Genomic DNA, 22,741 nt, shown 5'->3' with positions numbered 1-22,741 from the left:
TGTGGATGTCACTGTTATGGGGGCACTGTGGATGTCACTGTTATGAGGGGACTGTGGATGTCACTGTTATGAGGGGACTGTGGATGTCACTGTTATGAGGGGACTGTGGATGTCACTGTTATGAGCACTGAGTATAAGTAATAGGGCTCGTTCACAGAACTGTATCTGTTTTGCGGTCTGCAAGTGGTGGATCCACTATATAAGGTTACTGTCCGTGTGCGATTCACATTTTTTTGCAGTCCCATTGAGTTCTATGGGTTTTAGATCTGCATTATGAGGACCAGAATAGGACATGTTCTATCTTTCACAGAACTGACATATGGATGTGGAAAGCACAGGGACGTCATCAGTGTGTTTTTTACACCTGTATGTCAGTTCCAGTAAAGACAGAACATGTCCTATTCTGGTCCTCAAAATGAAGACCTCAAATTCCTGGAACTAAATGAGACTGCAAAAAATGTGGATCACAAAATGGATACGGTCGTGTGCACACCCTCGAGATAGTGAGGGAAGATCCTATGGACTGTCAGTGATGGGATTAGATACACCGCTCAGCAGGCTGTATCACACAGGATAGGATTAGATACAGATGTGTTTGGATACGCTTGCTGATTCAACTTGTTTTTCACACTCTGGAGATAGTGAGGGAAGAGCCTGCAGACGGTCAGTGACTCATTGGACTCCTTGCTTGAATTCCATACATTCCTCATTTCCATCTACCCAGAAGTACAGTTTACCATTCACTACCATTCTGACTCAATCAATTTCCTAGACACTATGGTCACTAAATTACCTACCGATCTACAGATCGTAACAGCCTGCTGCACTTCTCCAGTTTTCATTCTTCCAATACTAAAAAGTCACTCCCACATTCTCAATTTGAACGGATACGCCGCATAGTTAAAACAGTCCCACTTCAACAAACCAGAATAACGGAAATGAAACAGCGATTTCTAGCGCGAGGATATCAACAACACATTCTTCAAGAAACAGTTAAACCTAGATCAGACAAACAGACAGGAGTAACTAATAGGATACCCTTTGTTCATACCTTTCACCCAAGTGCCAATAAGATAATTAATAGCATTAGGAATCACTGGCCCCTTCTACAAAAGGCCTATCCTGATATTGCCGAGTTTAAAAACCCTATATTATCTTGCACGCGCCGTCCCAAGAATCTACGGGACCTAATTGTGAAGGCTGACATAGGCCCCTCAAAGACCACCCTGAGACAGACATTCACGCAGAAACCTAAGACAGGAACATTTCCATGTATACATTGCCTCCAGTGCTCAAATGTATTAAAAGGACCTCAATTCTATCACCCTCAGTCAGGTAGAAACTTTCCCATCCGTGGCTTCTTTACGTGTGAAACCAATTTCGTGGTATATCTATTAAAATGTCCCTGTGGTAAGATGTACGTAGGAGAGACAACCCAAAAGATACGTGATCGTCTGTGCTAGCATAAATCAAACATCAGACAACAGAATCTACTACTTCCAGTACCAGCACACTTTAAGTCAGCAGGTCACAATCTATCACAACTAAAATATCAAGTGATTGAACAGGTGACACCGAGTCGGAGGGGAGGTGATAGAATCAAATTGTTAAAAATGAGGGAAGCATACTGGAGCCACACGCTTGATAGTCTGGAACCAAAGGGACTAAATAGGGAATATGAAATTCACAGCCTCATCTAAGTCATCAATTATGCACAATATGATGGACGGAGGTACAATATAAGGAACTATTCACCAATATCCTAATTTTTGGTATTCCGTACACCCCTGTCCCTGTCTTCCACTATATCTATATAATCTAGTATGTCAGGTCCGTCTGTGATTTATATACCTCTATACCGTATATCTATGCACGTGTTAGCATGTGGAAACATAACTTCCAATCACTGACAAGTATCTGGTGTTAGGTGTACGTTCCACCATCAAAATTATATCACTGTCGTAAGGAACGCTATGAAAATTAGATGAAACTAATACTTTATTGTTTCACAAAAAGAAGGGGGAAGGGGAGGGGAAACCCACAACCTATATTAAAATTCTAGAACACCACCTAACCACAAGTATGAGTCGGATCAAGATGGCACATGAAACAGCATGGCGCGGTACCGCTCAAATGTGGATAGGGTCACTAGAAAGTCCACTACTGGTGCGTTACTAGAGGCTGCACCACTAGGCCAGCCGGCCATGATGGATAAACTCAGCCAGAAGTGTGCACCGTGATACTGACAAGGTGCTCTGCTCAAAAACCAGCTTGGTGTGCCCTGGACTAAATTTTATGAGCTAATCTATTGATAAACATCTGCCCGTATAAACCGACATTCGTATGCTGGATATAGAAGTGACAAAAACGGCGACTGTACATTAACCGGCAGTGTGGTATTGGAGGAACCAGGGTGAAGATTATATGATGGTATATGGTCCAGTGTATTAATAACAGTATTGATTGCAAATAAAATGACGAGGCAGGGACGGGGGAGAGCCCTGTCACATCTCCTATTACAGGTGGTGCTTGTGGCGACTTGGCGAATATTCACAGGAACCCCTTAATGCCTACAAAGGATCGGGTGTCCAGTATAAAGTGGCAGCCAGGTAAAAAGGGATCATGCCACAATTCATGGGTACACCCCTTCTAATCCATAACAAAAGCTAAAGGGAGCCGCAAATTTAGTGGCCAAATGACAATAGACAAAAGAGCTGCGTTCATTTAGTCCATATTATTAGAGTACAGGGATCAAGAAGAATCATGAAAAATCATGCCCTAATATTCCACCCGTTGCACTGCATATGGTAATTTAAAAGAAACCATATGTGCGGGGATTCAGAGAAAACAAGCAAAAGAGTTGTACTCATTCAGTCCCTGAGGTTGGAGTGCATGCAAGCGGTAGATCCACTGTGTCTCTTTTTGTAATAGTCGCCTATCAAAGTCACCTCCTCTTGGGGATCTTCTCACCACCTCGACAGCCTGAAATTTAATCACATCTGCATTACCACCATGTAAAGTGGATATGTGTCTCGCAATGGGAGTATCGGCACCTTTGCAGATGTCATTAAGATGTTCTGCGATTCTTCTGCGGAATCCCCTAGTGGTTTTGCCCACATACTGATTTCCACAAGTACAAGTGGCCAAATATATCAACCCCCTCGTCTTGCAATTGACAAAGGATCTGATGGTAAATGTCCGCTCAGTGACACTGCAATTAAATGCAGAGGGGCAGTAACTATTAAAATATTACTTTTATTAAATCATAGGAGTAAAAAAGACGGCCGCTACAGACAAACAACAAGTAAGACGAATACATACAAATCTGGTACATAGATGAAGACCAGTAATTGGTATATGGTATGGTGTGAAAAAATGGACTGGACCAATGGTAGCAGGTCAGGCACGGCAGTGTCAGATGACAATGACTAGCCCTAGTCACTCCCTGCTTGGCCTGGTCCGCCCTATAGCACAAATCCTCAGGACGGGGTCCAAAAAGCCCCGCAAGGGGTGGCCCAGACAGGAACTCTTAACCTATGTAGGTAACCCTAACAGGCCCTAATACATCAGGAAGGGGATAATCGTCCAGAGGAGCAAAAACACACATAAATACCAAAAAAGCGTAACCCCACCACAGAAAGTAACCACTGATCGGATTAAAGTGAGAGGAACACTTAAGTATTCCTCTCACTTTAATCCGATCAGTGGTTAATTTCTGTGGTGGGGTTACGCTTTTTTGGTATTTATGTGTGTTTTTACTCCTCTGGACGATTATCCCCTTCCTGATGTATTAGGGCCTGTTAGGGTTACCTACATAGGTTAAGAGTTCCTGTCTGGGCCACCCCTTGCGGGGCTTTTTGGACCCCGTCCTGAGGATTTGTGCTATAGGGCGGACCAGGCCAAGCAGGGAGTGACTAGGGCTAGTCATTGTCATCTGACACTGCCGTGCCTGACCTGCTACCATTGGTCCAGTCCATTTTTTCACACCATACCATATATCAATTACTGGTCTTCATCTATGTACCAGATTTGTATGTATTCGTCTTACTTGTTGTTTGTCTGTAGGGGCCGTCTTTTTTACTCCTATGATTTAATAAAAGTAATATTTTAATAGTTACTGCCCCCCTAGTTTATTGATTTTGTTCACTGAGCAGTAATCAGGGAGACACTCCTGTGTTCTCCTGACTGACCTTCTTCTTTTTTCACAATTAAATGCAGAGCCTAACTGGATGTCGGGACACGCCACACACCCTCCACAACGGAAGGTCCCTTTGAGGTTGGTACTCAACCAAGTGGTAGTGGTAGGGTCCTGAAAGAAGCTGTGGACCAGACGATCTCTCAAATTGCGTCCACATCTATACGTTATAAGAGGTGTATCGCCTACCATATGTCCAATATCGGGGTCCGGTTTTAAAATCCCCCAGTAGGTCGTCAGTAACTCTCTTACTGTATTATTTGCTTCATCATAAGTGGCCACAATGCGCAGTTGTTCTGATTCAGATGGTCCTGATTTAGATGTGAGCAAGGTATCCCGATTCAAGGCCAGCAAGTGTTGGTAAGCCTTAGCTAACACATGTTGCAGGTACCCCCTGCTTCTAAATCTGGTCTGTAAGTCATTTGACGCCATTCTAAAATCAGACATACTGGAACAATTGCGCCTTACCCGAAGGTATTGGCCTTTAGGAATTCCCCTCTTCAGGGGCAACGGATGGCAACTGTCCCACCTAAGGAGACTATTCGTGGCAGTCTCCTTACGAAATAGCTGTGTACCAATGTTGCCATTCGTGTCCCTGAAGATAGTCAGATCAAGGAACGTGATTTGTGATTCCTGGATCTCTGATGTAAAGAAAAGTCCTATCATGTTATAATTCAGGTCCGTAACAAAGCTATTAAAATCATCTACACTTCCTGACCACAAAATCAGCACATCATCGATGTAACGTAACCACAAATTAATGTGGTCAGCCCATCTCTGGTTGTTGTCAGCGAATACATCTTCCCGTTCCCACCAGCCCAGGTAGAGATTAGCGAAGGTGGGGGCACATGGGCTCCCCATCGCCACTCCCCTGAGCTGGTGGTACATACGGTGATCAAAAATAAAAAAGTTGTGTTCAATAATGAATTTCATCAGTTCAAGAACAAATTCGTTATGCTGCCAACAATGGATGCCACGTTGGTTTAAAAATGAGGCCACAACTCCACACCCTTTTTCGTGAGGTATGGAGCTGTAAAGGGCCTCCACATCCAGACTGGCCAGCATGACGTTCCCACCAATATGGATCCCCTCCAATTTTTTGATCACATCCATAGAATCACGTACATACGAGGATAGGGCCACCGCAAACGGTCGCAGAATCCTATCCACGTATGTACTGATTGGATGTGTCAGACTCCCAGTCCCAGAGACGATAAGACGTCCCTTTAATGGTGAAAGCCCCTTGTGTACCTTGGGCAATCCGTAAAAACAAGGGATCTGGGGATGTTTGGGGAACAAAAAATCAAACTCCGTCCGACTGATCAGGTCATGATCCTGTGTTACATCCAGAAGACTCTTTTTTCCTGAATATTTCAATTGGATTTGTCTCTAGCACACGATAACATGAATTGTCACTAAGAATGCTGAGGCACATGGCCTTATACTGTTCACAATTCATTCCAACAATGTTACTTCCCTTGTCAGATGGTTTAATGACAAGGGAATTATCACGCTCCAGAGAGAGTGGGGACAAACTCATGCTTCATGCATGCGACTTGTATTGCGCCCACACTGCAGCTGAGGTCTGTGGCATCCCAGCCCTCTGCAGTTGATGAGCAGTTGCTATCAAGCCATTATTTGCTCATCACGACATTATCAGCATCGTCTGTGTCTAGCCTACATCATCCAAGGTCCCCTGAAGAACCAGATATCATAGACACTGGAGAAACGCGATGGAACAATAATATAGGAGGTCTGGTACCAAATTGAGCGTAGAAAAAGCGATTCTTGAGGGTTTAGCCACCGAGAAGTGGGGTTGCCCCTTTCGGGGCAGGTGCTCCGCTTGTAGGTAGGGGTAGATAAGGGAGTAACTAGGTACAGGTACCTGGCTCCAAATATAACAGATATGACCCCACTTCTAGGGAGGCACCCTGAAAAGGACCATGGGATTTCGGATGGAATGAGAGGAATCCTATGAACATTATGAATATTGTTTTAATCACGAACCACTACTGGTGCAGGAAGATTGAAGAAGGTGAAATCGTGAGTAATGATGGGCTGGGCAGAGATTATACCCATGCCCCACCAAAGTTTTCTGACACTAATAATAACTCTTATTGGAATATTGATACAGTTGTATATTTATAGGGAATATTAGTTAATAATGTGGGGTTTTAAAGAAAACCAGTAAAAGTTATCTCTTATATATATAAAATTGAGTTTCTGTCTGTCTGTCTGTTCTTTATGCGTGACCAAACGACTGAATTGATCTTCACCAAATTTGGCACACAGGTACATCAGTTGTCCAGGAAGGTTTTAGACCGGGTTTCTAGACTCAGGTCTCTAGGACGTACCGTTCTTGAGATATTCCCCAAAAATGACCTGCATTAGCCATTAGAAGCCAGCAAGCCTTTCACTTAAATCCGAACTGCCATTTACACGGTCACATGTCCCTTATTAGCCAATAGAAGCTTCCAGGTCCTACGCCAGGTTGCCATAACAACTGATCACAGGTTTTAGCAGTTCGTAGGTCTGTCACAGTCATATTGTTGTTTGACCGTGACGCGGTTGCCGTGCAGACTTGTTGCTGGTGGCAATGTGTAGTTATCCCATCATGCCCTGCTGTAGGCTGATAGCTGTAGGCAGACTGGGCATGCTGAGATTTGTAGTTTTGCAACAGCTGGAGAGCCGCAGTTTGCCATCCCTGATTTAGATGAAATGCATTGGTAAACTAATTTGCCCTGGGCCCACTTTAACCACTTCACTATTTTAAACCACATAATTATATAACTATGTCTAATGTTAACCACAAAACTATCCTTGGCCTTCAGGAATATTGAATATTATCAGGATAGGCCATCAATATCTGATTGGTGGTGGTCTGACACTCCGAATACCAGCCGATCAGCGGTTCGGCAGTACTGTAGGTCCAGCTCCAGAACAACAGCTTTGTCCATTGTGGGATGGTTAATGCTGCACTGATCCCATTCAATTCAATAGCTAAATAAATAGCTCCATCCACTACTCACAGTGAATGGTGCTGACTGGTAAATGACAAATAGATGATTGGTTGGGTTGCAGGGTTTGTGTGTCGCCCCCCCCCAATCTAATCTTGATGCCTAATCCTGAAGAGTGACCATCAATATCCGTAAGAGGACCAGAGAACTCCTTTAAAATGATCAACCCTATAAACAGCTTCCTAGTAGGGTTGATCATGTTGAATGCAATGAGCCATATCTTGTTGCAATTGGTATTACCACTGCAGGGAAATTATCATTTTTATTCATCTGCAAATGAGGCCCTCGGAGTAGCACTTCACCTCTGCCTCTGCCCTTTTTTATCCCCCTCCAAGTGAGAATTACAAGGCTAAGCAGCGTCACCTCTCTGAAGCTTGGTCCCAAAATCTTGCGCATGCGCCAGCGGCAGTACTAGCGGACCACTCTGAGAATTGAACTGCTCTGAGATTTTTACTCTGAGAATTGCCCTCAGCGCATGCACGAAATTTTGAGGTCAGGCACTTAACTGGTGAGGGTGACTGGCCCTCTTAATCTTACTTAGAGAGTGTGGCAATGGGGAGAGGAAGAATTAGAAATGGTCCTCCGAGGGGCTAGGCCAATCCCTCAGTGCCCCAAGCATCTCTTTTGCATATAAATAATAATAGTCAGTTCTAGGTTTAGTAGAGTTGACCATGGTAACAGATACACTTTAATCCACACCCATTCTAAACCATCATGTATCATATATGTCCATATCAACCTGTTCATAACCCTACAAAAAAAAGAAACAAATGGAATATACTGAACTTCTATTCAAAGCCAGATTGATTGAAATAATTATTTTTTAGACGTTTATTGAAATCTTTCGTGGCCCAGAAATGATCATAGAAAGTAATATTACAAATTCCTGAAAATCCACTTGAGCGTCTCCATCTTCATCCAGGTCCTTTAGAAGCTGGCCCCGCTCGTCTTTACCTTTTGGATTCTAGACCAAAAAATATAGAAAATGAATTAGAATCAGAGAAGCTCCTTGGTTCTTTGTACAATTGAAATAGTCAAGAAGGAACCGATAAACATGGACATTTACATAACAAAGACCTTAAAATGCGAAAATTAGAAATTTAGAAAATTCCCCTTACGCTACATGCCACCAGCATTAGACTCCAAAAATCCGACAATTTCAACCAAAATGATCATCTGGTGAAATTTAACAATGAACTATTGTTTTAATTGACCGAAGTGAGACCATCATTATCTGAAAGAAGTCAGCCATGTTTGAAATTTTCGTCTGATACTTAGATGAAAGATCTTTTGTAAGAAAGATTGTTCATGGACAAAACATCTTTTTTCCCGAAAATTTCCCAGAATTTTTTTTTTTTCCATTTCCCGATTTAATTGAACACATATGACCAGTATGAACAAGTATAACTGCCAGTATGGACTAAAATGTTTATGACTTGCAGGAAGCAGACAGCTCTGTTCAAAGTGTAGTGTTTGTGCTGGGTTACTGCAGCTCAGTTTCACTTCAATGGAAGATGGGTTGCAGTAACCCGACATGGCCACTACACATTGAACGGAGCTCTCTACTTCCTGCTCCATTCAAGCGCTAGTTCCAGCACCTGAGGCTGCAGGGAACAGCTGATTGGTGGAGGTGCAGGGTGTCAGACCCCCACCCATCAAATATTATTAACTTATTCTGAGAATAGATCATCAATATCTGGAGCTTGGTAAACCTCTTTAAAAGAAATATACCATTTAAAAAAAATAAAAATAATCTACAGCAAAGTTGAAATCTTATATATATTTGAGGAAATGCTGCTAAACAAAGGCTGCCTTTGTAGGACTCAGTTCTCAGTAGCCTTGAATTCTATGTATTAAATAATGAGAGAAAAGTACACAAATGCCTCATTTAGCATGTTGTCAAGGAACCATGAACCAGACGTACAACAAGAGATAAGTGGAAATAAGAAGGCTTTATTGAAAATCAAGCAGTGAGGCAAAAGTCCAAACGGATGGCTAAACCGAAGCAGGGTCTTGCGAAGCCAGAGATCAGGAACCAGAAGGCTAGTCAGACGAAGCCTGGATCAGGAACCAGCAGGGTAGTCAGACGAAGCCTGGATCAGGAACCAGCAGGGTAGTCAGACGAAGCCTGGATCAGGAACCAGCAGGGTAGTCAGACGAAGCCAGGATCAGGAACCAGAAGCAGCAGCAGTTTTAGAAACATGTGTACACAGGAGGACCAAGCAAGGAACTGAAGCCACAGACCTCCTATATATATGAGCTGGGCATCCAGCTTCTCCCAGTGGGAAGGAGAAGCCGCAGGGTGGGAGGCTACAAGAAACCCAGAAACCAAGATGGCCGCCAGCACATGTCAAACGAAGGAGAACAGCAAGAAGGTAAGACCATGACAGTACCTCCCCCTCAAGGGCCCCTCCTCCGCGGAGTAAAGAACGGTTTCTGAGGGAAGCGTGCGTGGAAGGCTCGGAGCAAGGCAGGAGCATGGACATCTGCGGAGGGAACCCAGGAACGCTCCTCTGGACCATAACCACGCCAATGGACCAAAAACTGCACCCGGCCACGGACCAGGCGTGAGTCCAGGATATTGCCCACCTCATACTCCTCACGATTGCCCACTTGGACCGGACGAGGCCGAGGAACCGAGGAAGTGAAACGATTACACACCAGTGGCTTCAACAGGGAGACATGAAACACGTTGGAGATCCGCATGCCAGGAGGAAGCGCAAGGGCATAGGCTACCGGGTTTACCCTGCGAAGCACTCGGAAGGGACCAACAAAGCGAGGCGCCAGCTTGGGAGTGGGCATTCGAAGGTTGAGGTTGCGGGTGGACAACCATACGCGGTCTCCGACCTGGTAGGACGGAGCGGGCGCTCGTCTGCGATCGGCCTGGAGTCTCTGGCGCTGCGCAGAGACCTCAAGGGACCTCTGGATCTGTACCCAAGAAGCACGTAGGACGGAAAGGTGATCCTCCACAGCCGGAATATCCTGGGGAGAGAATACCTCCGGTAACACGGCAGGTTGGAACCCATAGTTGGCCATGAAGGGAGACGTCCCAGGGGAAGAGTTCACGGCCGTGTTCCTGGCAAACTCAGCCCAAGGCAGGAGGTCAACCCAATTGTCTTGGTGATCGGAGACATAGCAACGAAGGAATTGCTCCAAGGCCTGATTGGATCGTTCTGCGGCCCCATTGGACTGAGGGTGGTAGGCCGAGGAGAAAGAGAGATGAATCCCCAACTGGTGTCACGGAATGTGTACAGGTAACAAGGCAAAGCAACATGTATAAACGACTCGCTGGATCCAAAAACTAAGGAACCAAGGGAGACCCCTGCAGAAGACCTGGCACTTTCCCTGGCTGCTCAGCCTATGCAAAGATCCGAATGGTGGAGGTTTGCATATCCACGAACCTTGACTATAAAGCCCTAAGCACCCTACAATAGTGAGGGGACACGACCACCGGCTCCCTACACAAGACACGGAGGGAGTCAGGGTCACCTGGGATCCAGCAAACAGATATTAACAGATAAGGTATACTTAGCTTTGAAGCAAACAGGAGGACAGATCAGCGTGCACACACACTCCAGGAAGTAATGTAAGCCGCCCAGAAAAGCATTCTGGGGAGGCATTTAAAGGGAAGCAATTAACACATGACAGCTGAGAGAGGCTGACGAGAGGAGGAGCTGAATACCACAACACAGAAATTCAAGGAGGAGGTTCTGAAAGGCCTCTGTCAGAGCTTCTCAGCTGTCTGGTTGTGACAGTACCCCTCCCTCTACGAGTGGACTCCGGACACTCAGAACCCACCTTCTCAGGATGCGACCTATGGAAAGCCCTGATGAGACGAGAGGCCTTAATGTCCGTCACTGGGACCCACATACTCTCCTCAGGACCATACCCCTCACACTGAACAAGGTACTGAAGAGAACCGCGGACAAGACGAGAATCCACAATCCTAGATACCTGAAATTCAAGATTCCCATCAACCATAATCGGAGGAGGAGGCAAAGGCGAGGGTACAATGGGTTGAACATAAGGTTTCAATAAGGACTTATGAAAAACATTATGGATCTTCCAAGTCTGAGGAAGATCAAGACGGTATGCAACAGGATTGATGACAGACAGGATTTTGTAAGGCCCAATAAACCTAGGACCCAACTTCCAGGAGGGAACCTTCAATTTGATATTCCTGGTAGACAACCACACCAGATCACCAACATTCAGGTCCGGACCAAGCACACGTCTCTTATCAGCCACACGCTTATATCTCTCACTCATGCTCTTTAGATTATCTTGAATCTTTTGCCAAATAGATGACAAAGACGAGGAGAATCTGTCCTCATCAGGTAAACCAGAAGACCCCTCTCCCGAGAAAGTCCCAAACTGTGGATGAAACCCATATGCACCAAAAAATGGTGACTTATCAGAGGACTCCTGACGACGGTTATTTAAAGCAAACTCAGCAAGGGACAAAAAAGAACACCAATCCTCTTGATTCTCCGCCACAAAACAACGCAGATATGTCTCCAGATTCTGATTGACGCGCTCTGTCTGGCCATTCGACTGCGGGTGGAAAGCAGAAGAGAATGACAACCGAACCCCCAAGCGAGAACAGAAAGCCTTCCAGAATCTGGAAACAAACTGCGTGCCCCTATCAGAGACTATGTCTGAAGGAATACCGTGCAATTTGACAATGTGATCAACAAATGCCTGCGCCAGCGTCTTAGCATTGGGCAAACCAGGAAAAGGGATGAAATGCACCATTTTGTTAAAACGGTCCACCACCACCAGAATCACAGTCTTCCCCGAGGAACGAGGTAGGTCCGTGATAAAGTCCATGGACAGATGTGTCCAAGGACGGGAAGGAATGGGTAAGGGAAGGAGAGGACCTGATGGCCGTGAATGAGGGACTTTGGCACGAGCGCAAGTCTCGCAGGCTGCCACAAAACCCTCAACCGACTTACGAAGCGCAGGCCACCAGAATCTCCGAGCGATGAGATCCAGTGTGGCTCTTACCCCCGGGTGCCCAGCAAGGACCGTATCGTGGTGTTCTTTAAAAATCTTGTGTCTTAAAGCGAGAGGCACAAACAACCTCCCAGGAGGACAAAGATCAGGAGCCTCTGACTGGGCTGCCTGCACCTCTGCCTCCAATTCAGGAAAAAGAGCAGAGACCACCACACCTTCAGCCAAAATGGGACCCGGGTCTTCAAAATTCCCGCCTCCCGGAAAACAACGTGACAGGGCATCTGCCTTCCCATTCTTAACTCCAGGGCGGAACGTGACAACAAAATTAAACCTAGAAAAGAACAACGACCATCTGGCCTGTCTCGGGTTCAGACGCTTGGCTGACTCCAAGTAGGCCAGATTTTTATGGTCAGTAAATACGGTAATAGGGTGTCTGGCTCCCTCTAGCCAATGGCGCCATTCCTCAAAAGCCAACTTGATGGCCAACAATTCCCTATCTCCCACATCGTAATTTCTCTCTGCGGAGGAGAGTTTTCTTGAGAAAAAGGCACACGGTCGCCAATTGGCAGGAGAGGAACCCTGAGACAAGACCGCCCCCACACCCACCTCAGAAGCATCAACCTCAACTATGAAGGGTAACGAAACATCAGGTTGCACCAAGATGGGAGCGGAAGCAAAACTCTCCTTGATATCAGAAAAAGCCTTACGCGCCTCTACTGACCAAGAAGAAAAATCTACCCCCTTTCTGGTCATATCAGTGAGTGGTTTAACAATAGAAGAATAATTCAAAATGAACTTCCTGTAATAATTGGCAAAGCCCAAAAAACGCATCAGCGCCTTCTGATTCTCAGGAAGCTCCCACTCAAGCACAGCGCGGAGCTTCTCGGGGTCCATGCGAAAACCAGAAGCGGAGAGAAGAAACCCCAGAAATTGAATTTCTGGAACCGCAAACACACATTTTTCCAGTTTCGCATATAATTTATTCTCCCGCAGGATGAGCAAGACCTGACGTAAATGTTCCTTATGAGTTTTGAAATCGGGAGAAAAAATCAAAATGTCATCCAAATACACCAATACAAATTTTCCCATCAAATGATAAAAAATGCTGTTCACGAAATGCTGAAAAACGGCTGGGGCATTCATCAAACCAAAAGGCATAACCAAATTCTCAAAATGGCCCTCAGGGGTATTGAAGGCCGTCTTCCATTCGTCCCCTTCTCTGACCCTGACCAGGTTGTATGCCCCTCTTAAATCTAATTTGGAAAAGACTTTAGCCCCAACAACCTGGTTAAATAGGTCCGGGATCAGAGGAAGCGGATAAAGGTCACGAATTGTGATATTGTTCAGCTCCCTGAAATCCAGACAAGGTCTTAAAGAACCATCTTTTTTCTTAACAAAGAAAAAACCAGCGGCAACAGGTGACTTTGAGGGTCGTATGTGTCCCTTTCTCAGACTCTCAGAGATATAAGTACGCATAGCGATCCTCTCAGGTTGGGAAAGATTGTATAAACGAGATTTAGGCAGCTTGGCGTCTGGGATGAGATTAATAGGGCAATCGTACTCCCTGTGCGGGGGCAAATCCTGAACTCCACTCTCAGAGAAGACATCCGAAAATTCAGAGAGAAAAGATGGTACAGTCTTAGTAGCAACCTCAGAAACAGATGTCGTGAGGCAATTCTCTCTGCAAAAGTCACTCCAACCATTTATTTGCCTTGCTTGCCAATCAATGGTGGGGTTATGTTTAGTGAGCCAGGGTAGCCCCAACACTAGAGGAGTCGGCAAACCGCTAAGGACGAAACATGACACATCCTCAACATGAGAATCACTCACAATTAAACGGATATTGTGAACTATGCCCTTTAAAGACTTCTGAGAAAGTGGAGCGGAATCGATAGCAAACACAGGAATATCCTTTCTCAAAGCGCACACCTGGAAACCATGAGTTATCGCAAAGTGATTATCAATGAGATTGACCGCTGCTCCACTATCCACAAAAATCTCACAAAAAATGTTCTTGCTCTCTAGCGCCACCCTAGCCGGCAGGACAAAACGGGAACTACAAGCAAACGGAAAATCTTCAATCTCCGCCTCAATCCTGCCAATAGTAACAGACGGAACATTTTTCAAAGATTTTTTCCTCTTTGTTTCTTTATTATACCCAGAGAACTGCCTGAATCTCCTAGAGGGACAAATATTTGCCAAATGATTAATACCTCCACAACAAAAACAAACCCTCCCATGCGGGCTGAATCTTCTATTGTCAGAAGCAATCAACCCCAGCTGCATGGGCTCCTGCTCAGAAGGGGCTGACAGCGACTGAGACCCCTGCGCAGAGAATGGGACCGCTGCACAGTCCTGGGACCGAGTATGACAGGAAGGAGAGATCTCTCCTCTCTCTCTAAGACGCCTGTCAATACGAACGGCCTGAGACATAGCAGAGTCCAAAGAAATAGGCCTTTCATGAAAGGCAAATGCATCTTTCAATCCCTCTGAAAGACCATGGCAAAATTGACTTCGGAGTGCAGCATCATTCCAACCAGTATCAGCTGCCCAACTCCGAAATTCTGAGCAGTATATTTCTGCGGATTGTTTACCCTGGCATAGGAGACGTAGTCTAGACTCCGCCAGAGCAATACGATCCGGATCATCATATATCTGACCCAGGGCTAAAAAGAATTCATCCACTGAACGGAGGGGCCGTGCCCCCTCCGGCAGCGAAAAGGCCCAGGACTGAGCGTTACCCCTGAGCAGCGATATAATGATCCCCACCCTCCGTTCCTCATCACCAGAAGAATGGGGAAGAAGGCGAAAATGGAGTTTGCAAGCCTCTCTAAAACACACAAAATTCTCACTACCCCCGGAGAACGTATCCGGGAGCGAGATCTTAGGCTCAGAACAAGCTCCATGAACGCAAGCTGAACCGGTCACTTGAAGCTGAGAAAAAGTCTTACGGAGGTCAGCTACCTCCAATGAAAGACCCTGGAAGCGTTCAGCCAAAAGTGAAACCGGATCCATGCTTAAGACGGTTTAGGCGGCTTATAATGTCACGGAATGTGTACAGGTAACAAGGCAAAGCAACATGTATAAACGACTCGCTGGATCCAAAAACTAAGGAACCAAGGGAGACCCCTGCAGAAGACCTGGCACTTTCCCTGGCTGCTCAGCCTATGCAAAGATCCGAATGGTGGAGGTTTGCATATCCACGAACCTTGACTATAAAGCCCTGAGCACCCTACAATAGTGAGGGGACACGACCACCGGCTCCCTACACAAGACACGGAGGGAGTCAGGGTCACCTGGGATCCAGCAAACAGATATTAACAGATAAGGTATACTTAGCTTTGAAGCAAACAGGAGGACAGATCAGCGTGCACACACACTCCAGGAAGTAATATAAGCCGCCCAGAAAAGCATTCTGGGGAGGCATTTAAAGGGAAGCAATTAACACATGACAGCTGAGAGAGGCTGACGAGAGGAGGAGCTGAATACCACAACACAGAAATTCAAGGAGGAGGTTCTGAAAGGCCTCTGTCAGAGCTTCTCAGCTGTCTGGTTGTGACAACTGGGAGCAAAAGGCGCGCCAGAACCTGGACACAAACTGACTCCCCCGATCCGACACAATCTCCTTGGGCAAACCGTGCAACCGGAAGACCTCCCTGGCAAAAATCGAGGCCAACTCTTGTGCAGAGGGTAACTTCTTGAGAGGAACACAGTGGCACATTTTGGAAAACCGATCCACAATCATGAGAATGACCGTATGGCCTCGGGATGCAAGGAGGTCCACAATGAAATCCATCCCCAGGTGTGACCATGGACGCTCCCCGGTGGCTATGGGTTGCAAAAGGCCCAATGGAAGGTGCCGAGGGGACTTACTCTGGGCACAAACGGAGCATGCCGCTACATATGCGGCGATGTCGGAACGTAGAGAAGGCCACCAGAACAGACGTGAAACAGCCCAGGACAGCTGATTCTTTCCAGGATGCCCCGCGGCCTTGGAGTTATGGTAGGTTCGCAACAACCGAGTGCGCAACTCCTCAGGCACAAAACATCTGCCGTTGGGTCTCCCAGAGGGAGCACCAGATTGAGCCGCCAAAATCTGCTCACCCAGGGGAGAGGTCAGGCTGGTGCGAATGGCGGCCAGGATCTGATTCGGAGGTATGACCGAAGTCGGAATCGACTCCTCCCCGGACAGCTCGGAGTACTGCCGTGATAAGGCATCCGCTCTGATGTTCTTGGAACCGGGTAGGTAGGAGACCACGTAATTAAAACGTGACAAGAACAGAGCCCATCTGGCCTGACGTGGTGTCAATCTCTTGGCCTCAGAGAGGTAGGTCAGATTCTTGTGGTCCGTCAGGATGAGAACCGGAACCACCGAGCCCTCGAGCAAGTGCCTCCATTCTTTAAGGGCCTGCACGATGGCCAATAACTCCCTGTCACCAATCTGATAGTTGCACTCCGCGGAAGACAGTTTCCAGGAGTAAAACCCACAAGGAAGCAGAGGACCCTCTGGTGTTCTACGCTGAGACAGAAGGGCGCCTACTCCCGTCTCAGACGCGTCCACCTCGAGGACAAAAGGCAACCCAGGGTTGGGATGCGACAGAATCGGAGCCGACACAAAGGCGGACTTTAGAGCCTCAAAAGCTCGGATGGCCTCGAGCGGCCAGACCTGGGGATTACTGCCCTTCCTGGTCAGATCCGTGAGAGGCTTGGCTAGCATGGAAAAGTCCCTGATGAACTTCCGATAATAATTGGCGAAGCCCAAAAAGCGCTGCAGGGCACGAAGACCACTGGGCTGGGGCCACTGTAAGACAGCCGAAACCTTCTCAGGATCCATGGAGAACCCCTCAGCGGAAATGATGTAACCTAAGAAGGTTACCTGGGATCGGTGAAATTCGCATTTCTCAAGCTTACCGAACAGCTTGTTCTCTCGTAACCGTTGCAACACTCGTCTGACATTCAGAATGTGGGCCTCCCTGGATTCAGAATATACCAAGATGTCATCCAAATAGACCACCACACACTGCTGCAACAGGTCACGGAAAACATCGTTGATGAATTCCTGGAAGACTGCGGGCGCATTGCACAACCCAAAGGGCATAACCAAGGATTCATAATGACCGGTCCTGGTGTTAAACGCGGTCTTCCACTCATCGCCCGCCTTGATCCTTACCAGGTTATATGCCGCCCTCAGGTCGAGTTTGGTAAAGACCGTGGCCCCTTTGAGGCGATCGAACAGCTCGGAAATCAAGGGTATCGGGTAAGCGTTCTTGATCGTGATGCGATTGAGACCCCTGTAATCGATGCAAGGCCTCAACTCACCGCCCTTCTTTTTCACAAAGAAGAATCCAGCCCCTGCCGGGGACGAGGATTTGCGAATGTGTCCGCGTGAAAGCGCCTCCCTCACGTACTCCTCCATGGCCTCATTCTCCGCTACCGACAGTGGATAGACTTTGCCACGAGGAGGAACGGCACCAGATTGTAACTCTATGGCACAATCGTATGGGCGGTGCGGAGGTAGGGCAACCGCACGCACCTTATCAAATACATCCCGGTACTCCTCGTATTCAGGAGGCAACAGAGAGTCCGAGGAAGTACACAGCAACTTGACAGGCCCATGGATGCAACTAGCCCCACACTGCGGTGACCACGAGAGGATCTCGGCCGATCTCCAATCGAAAGTCGGATTATGCTTCTGGAGCCAGGGGTACCCCAAGACCACCGAGTAGTGTGGAGACAAAATAACCTGGAGACAGACCGACTCTCTGTGAACGGCACCAATGGCCATCCCCACTGGAAGGGTCTCCTGAGTCACGTGTGGCGGCAGAAGGGGTCTGCCGTCTATCGCCTCAAGAGCCAGTGGGGAACCTCGAGGCTGCAGAGGAATGGAATTGGCGGCAGCGAACACACTATCAATGAACAAACCACCAGCACCAGAGTCCACCAACGCCTGGGTCGTCACCGAGCCCCCGACCCAGGAGAGGACAACAGTAATCAGTGGTTTGTCAACACGGGAAACCGGGGACGAGGAGACTCCACCCAAGATCTGCCCCCGACAGGATCTCAGGTGCGAGCGTTTCCCGGACGGTTCGGGCATGCCAACCGAAACCACAGTACATGCATCGGCCCTCGCGTCTCCGGAGTACCCTCTCCCCCTCGGACAGGCGAGCAAACCCCAGCTGCATGGGTTCACCCCCAGACAAGTCATCCCCAGGAGGCGTGGGAGGAGAGGGAGGCACGGGTGGGACAGCAAACGTAGGCGCCAATCTGTTAGAAGACCTCCGCAGGCTCTCCTTAAAGGAAGGTCTCTCCCTGAGTCTGGTGTCAATCAAAATCAGGAAAGAAATAAGAGACTCGAGCTCCACTGGTAGGTCCTTAGCTGCAACCTCATCCTTCAAGGCATCCGAGAGACCATGAGAGAAAGCAGCGACCAGAGCCTCATTATTCCAGCCCACCTCTGCTGCCAGGGTACGAAACTCAATGGCGTATTCAGCTACGGATCGTGAACCCTGTCTGATGGACATAAGGAGCTTCGCAGCAGAGGCAACACGAGCCGGCACATCGAATACCTTCCGAAGAGAAGCAACAAAACCGGAAAACTCGGCAACCACCGGATTGTTGTTCTCCCATAAAGGGCTGGCCCAGGCCAAGGCCTTGTCCGAGAGCAGCGAGATCAAGAAGCCCACCTTTGATCTCTCAGTAGGAAAGGCATGTGGCAGCAACTCGAAATAAATGCCCACCTGGTTAAGGAAACCTCGGCACTGAGTTGGCTCTCCCCCAAAGCGCTGTGGAAGGGGGGCAGAACCGGTCATACCCCGAAACACCGCAGGCGCAGCAACAGGTGTCGGGGTAGACTCTGGCGCAACAACCGGAGCGGCAGTAGGAGCGGGCCCAGGAGCGACAACCGACCCATCGGCAACGGAAGCTAAATGAGCCGTGCGTTCAAGCAGGGTTTGCAACGCCACAGCGAACCGACCCAACAGGTGATCCTGCTGATCAAGTCTGGCAACCAGCGTAGGTAGCGAGGATGGCCCTATACCGTCAGAATTCATGGCTTGGTCCTAATGTCAAGGAACCATGAACCAGACGTACAACAAGAGATAAGTGGAAATAAGAAGGCTTTATTGAAAATCAAGCAGTGAGGCAAAAGTCCAAACGGATGGCTAAACCGAAGCAGGGTCTTGCGAAGCCAGAGATCAGGAACCAGAAGGCTAGTCAGACGAAGCCTGGATCAGGAACCAGCAGGGTAGTCAGACGAAGCCTGGATCAGGAACCAGCAGGGTAGTCAGACGAAGCCTGGATCAGGAACCAGCAGGGTAGTCAGACGAAGCCAGGATCAGGAACCAGAAGCAGCAGCAGTCTTAGAAACATGTGTACACAGGAGGACCAAGCAAGGAACTGAAGCCACAGACCTCCTATATATATGAGCTGGGCATCCAGCTCCTCCCAGTGGGAAGGAGAAGCCGCAGGGTGGGAGGCTACAAGAAACCCAGAAACCAAGATGGCCGCCAGCACATGTCAAACGAAGGAGAACAGCAAGAAGGTAAGACCATGACACATGTAGCATGGAGGTAGTACACATGCGCTATTCAGTGCTGTCTCCTGCAGGAATGCAGGGATGAGATCATAGCATTAGCAGTGGCTGTGCGATTCATTTCTTCTTTTCTCCCATTATTTAATGCATAGAATTCTGTCCCTGGATCTACACTCCTTCCACTAGCCAGGTGATTTTAATTAGCCCAGTATTCTGTAGTAGGGGTTAAATTAGCCTATCATGCTCTCAGTTGGAGTTCCTGTGAGCTTCAGAGCAGGTGAGCTTTGACAACTGTTCACATGGTGCGGTGCTGCACGGGGGCCACTGTGCTGTTTTTCTGGCTGGTTGGTGGGGCCCAGAGCTAGGTATGGCATGGTCAGGCAGGAGGGGTGCTGTTTGGCCACTGGGTCACGCCACCGGCCAGGATGGCGCCGCAGCGCTGGTGGTCGCCGTGCAGCGCTGCACCAATTTTAGGTTAGGACCCACTCATAGAGGCAATCTTGGCGTGGTGAGTGGGCTTATTGCCTTTTGATCAAAATGTACACAAATGCCTCATTTAGCATGTAGCTTGGAGGTGGTACACATGCGCTATTCAGTGCTGTCTCCTGCAGGAACGCAGGGATGAGATCATAGCATTAGCAGTGTATGTGCGATTCATTTCTTCTTTTCTTACATTATTTAATTCTCAGTAGCCTTGGACCAGCTTGTTCTCTGCTCAGTTTTTTCCACTAAAAACAGGAACAGATCCCCAAGAAGGGAACATATCAGAACTTTACAAAAGAAAGGGGTCTGGGAAATGTTTCCTTGTTCTATGGGAACTGTTCTAGTTTAGTAGAAAGCTCTGAGGCTTAGTGATTAGCACTACTGCCTGGTGGCACTGAGGGTCCTCTTCGACTGCCCGGACAGAACAAGCACCAATTGGCTATAAACACATTAATCGGCCATACTTACCAACCATTCTGTTGGTAATATCGGGACATGTAAGCCACGCCCCCGGGAATACACCGGCTCCACCTGGGAGCACCCACTTATGGGCAAACTTTTCGTTAATCTCACCCATTTTTATCCCGGGACTGTGGGAATTTGCCAGGACTGTGTCTAAATATCAGGGACAGTTCTGCCAAATTCAGGACAGTTGGCATCAAATCAGGACATTTGCTCTTTCATCGGTTGGTTGGGAGCACTATGAAGGTGCGGCCATACGTTGCAGCGGTGCTGCATTTTTGATGTGGCAAAAAATGCATAAAAATAATGCCGTTTTTGCAACAATGTAACGGCTTCTATGTTGCAAATCACACACAGCAGGAGATCTCTGGATCCACGTGAGGTCCAGGACTGGTTCTAGCTTTATTATAAAGAGGTTGTACTAGATTATGTACGATTTTCATTTTTTACAGTATTCATTGGATAATCCCTTTAAAGGATGCAAAAAGTGACTGGAAAAGTTCTATATGGCAGAAGGTTCCAAACTGTGGCTTTAAAATTCAAAAATTTACAATAAATTTTTTTAAAATAAATAGAAAACACTACATTTCCATCAGCTGGACACTGAGGTTATAGGTAACTTATAATAGATCGGCACGGTGCTTAAACGTACGGTAATACGACCCTAATACTGAACCCTATACATGAGGTTGTAGAATGCTCCGCCAGTCATAGTATATAGACTGCTATAAACTCCAATTTGTATTCTGTTGATGGGTTCCTTCCTGAGTTATCCTGCAGCCGCCAGGAGACATTCTGTCACTATGGAATTGCTATTTTTGCGTTTCCCGATTATCTTCTATAGTATAATATAGATAATGGGTGATAGCTGTATACTTCTACTGTATGTAAGGCATCATCTTACCTTCATGAGTCCAGGCAGTTCCTGCTCCATGATAGTCTTCAAATCCCCTTTGGATAAAGTGTCTTTATTGCCCTCAGTAGAGGCATATTGGTCAAAGACACCGATGATTTGATCGATTGCGGTTTCCAGCTTAGTCATGTTTGGATGGGATTTGAGCTTCTCGGCTTCTCCAGGCAGCTGCTAAAGGCAGAGTGAAGTACAAGGGACGGAGCTCCTGCTTATATACAGATCGTGGCTTTGTGCTCAGGGCAAATATTTCTCAAAAAATAAATATTCTATAGGGTGTAACCTTCATACAACCTGAAATTGACTATCTCTGCAAACATGCCCTTGAATGCTGAAGAAAAGTTACCATCCCCTGAGAGAGAAATTAGTACAGAATATAAAGACTGTGCGGCATCAAAATGAAGGATTGCTGGAAGACAGACAGTGGGGGTCATTTATTAAAGCCTTTCTGGCGAAAAAATTGTTGCAAAGGGTATTCTTGCGACTATTTTAATGTCGCACAGGCATTTTTACGGCAAGTATAACAGATTGGTGGGATGGGGATGTGTTGGGGCTGAAGTTCTCGTCAGGGCCAGAACTTCAGCTCTGGCAAATTTACTACTTTTTCATCTGGAAACAGGCGGTAAAGTAGACGAAAAACTACATCTGCCAGGAGCTGGCGTAGTGTTTCAGACAGGTGAATGGACTGCCATATATGTGCCTAATTTATGACGTGGTGCATGCATCGTCATAAATTAGCCATATACTACTAAGCAGGGGTGACAACTAAGACCGACATAAAAAGCCATCTTAGTAAATGTCCCGATTAAGTGCAAGTTTCGCCAAACTGCTGACCATGGCGTAAATCCAGCCCTGTGACTAGATATTGGCTCACGGCAAGTTAAAAAAGGGACTTGCGACTATTTTTACAACTAAATACTTGACCCCCATTGTGTACGTATCTTGGAGAGACTGAACTGAAATTATCATTGGTTATGAACTGCCTAAATTTCCTCAGTAAAGGGACTGTTTGCTGTTCAACAAAACCGGCCACATCACTGCCATCACCTTCACTGCTCCACGACTGCATACTTACCAACATCTCAGTTGGTAAAATCGGGGAATATATGCACCGCCCAGGAACGGATGGACACGTACATTTATTGGCGGGGTTTGTGGTGTCCTGCCCATTTTCGGCCTGGGACTGC

The 22,741-nt window shown here is 47.1% G+C and overlaps 1 protein-coding gene across 1 annotated transcript; it reads right to left on the bottom strand.

Moving 5' to 3' along the window:
• Positions 1-8,035: 8,035 nt before the first annotated feature.
• On the bottom strand, positions 8,036-21,723 carry LOC122924534 (protein S100-P-like). The gene is made up of 2 exons (XM_044275736.1): positions 21,549-21,723; positions 8,036-8,176 (listed from the first exon to the last, which is right to left on the bottom strand). Exons 1-2 carry the CDS (start codon positions 21,684-21,686, stop codon positions 8,036-8,038), a joined length of 279 nt encoding a protein of 92 aa, XP_044131671.1. The 5' UTR covers positions 21,687-21,723.
• Between the last annotated feature and the right edge of the window lie 1,018 nt (positions 21,724-22,741).

The sequence above is a fragment of the Bufo gargarizans genome, chromosome 1 (genome assembly GCF_014858855.1).
Source record: "Bufo gargarizans isolate SCDJY-AF-19 chromosome 1, ASM1485885v1, whole genome shotgun sequence".
In the NCBI taxonomy this organism is placed as follows: Eukaryota; Metazoa; Chordata; class Amphibia; order Anura; family Bufonidae; genus Bufo; species Bufo gargarizans.
This window is presented reverse-complemented; position numbering and strand designations above follow the sequence as displayed.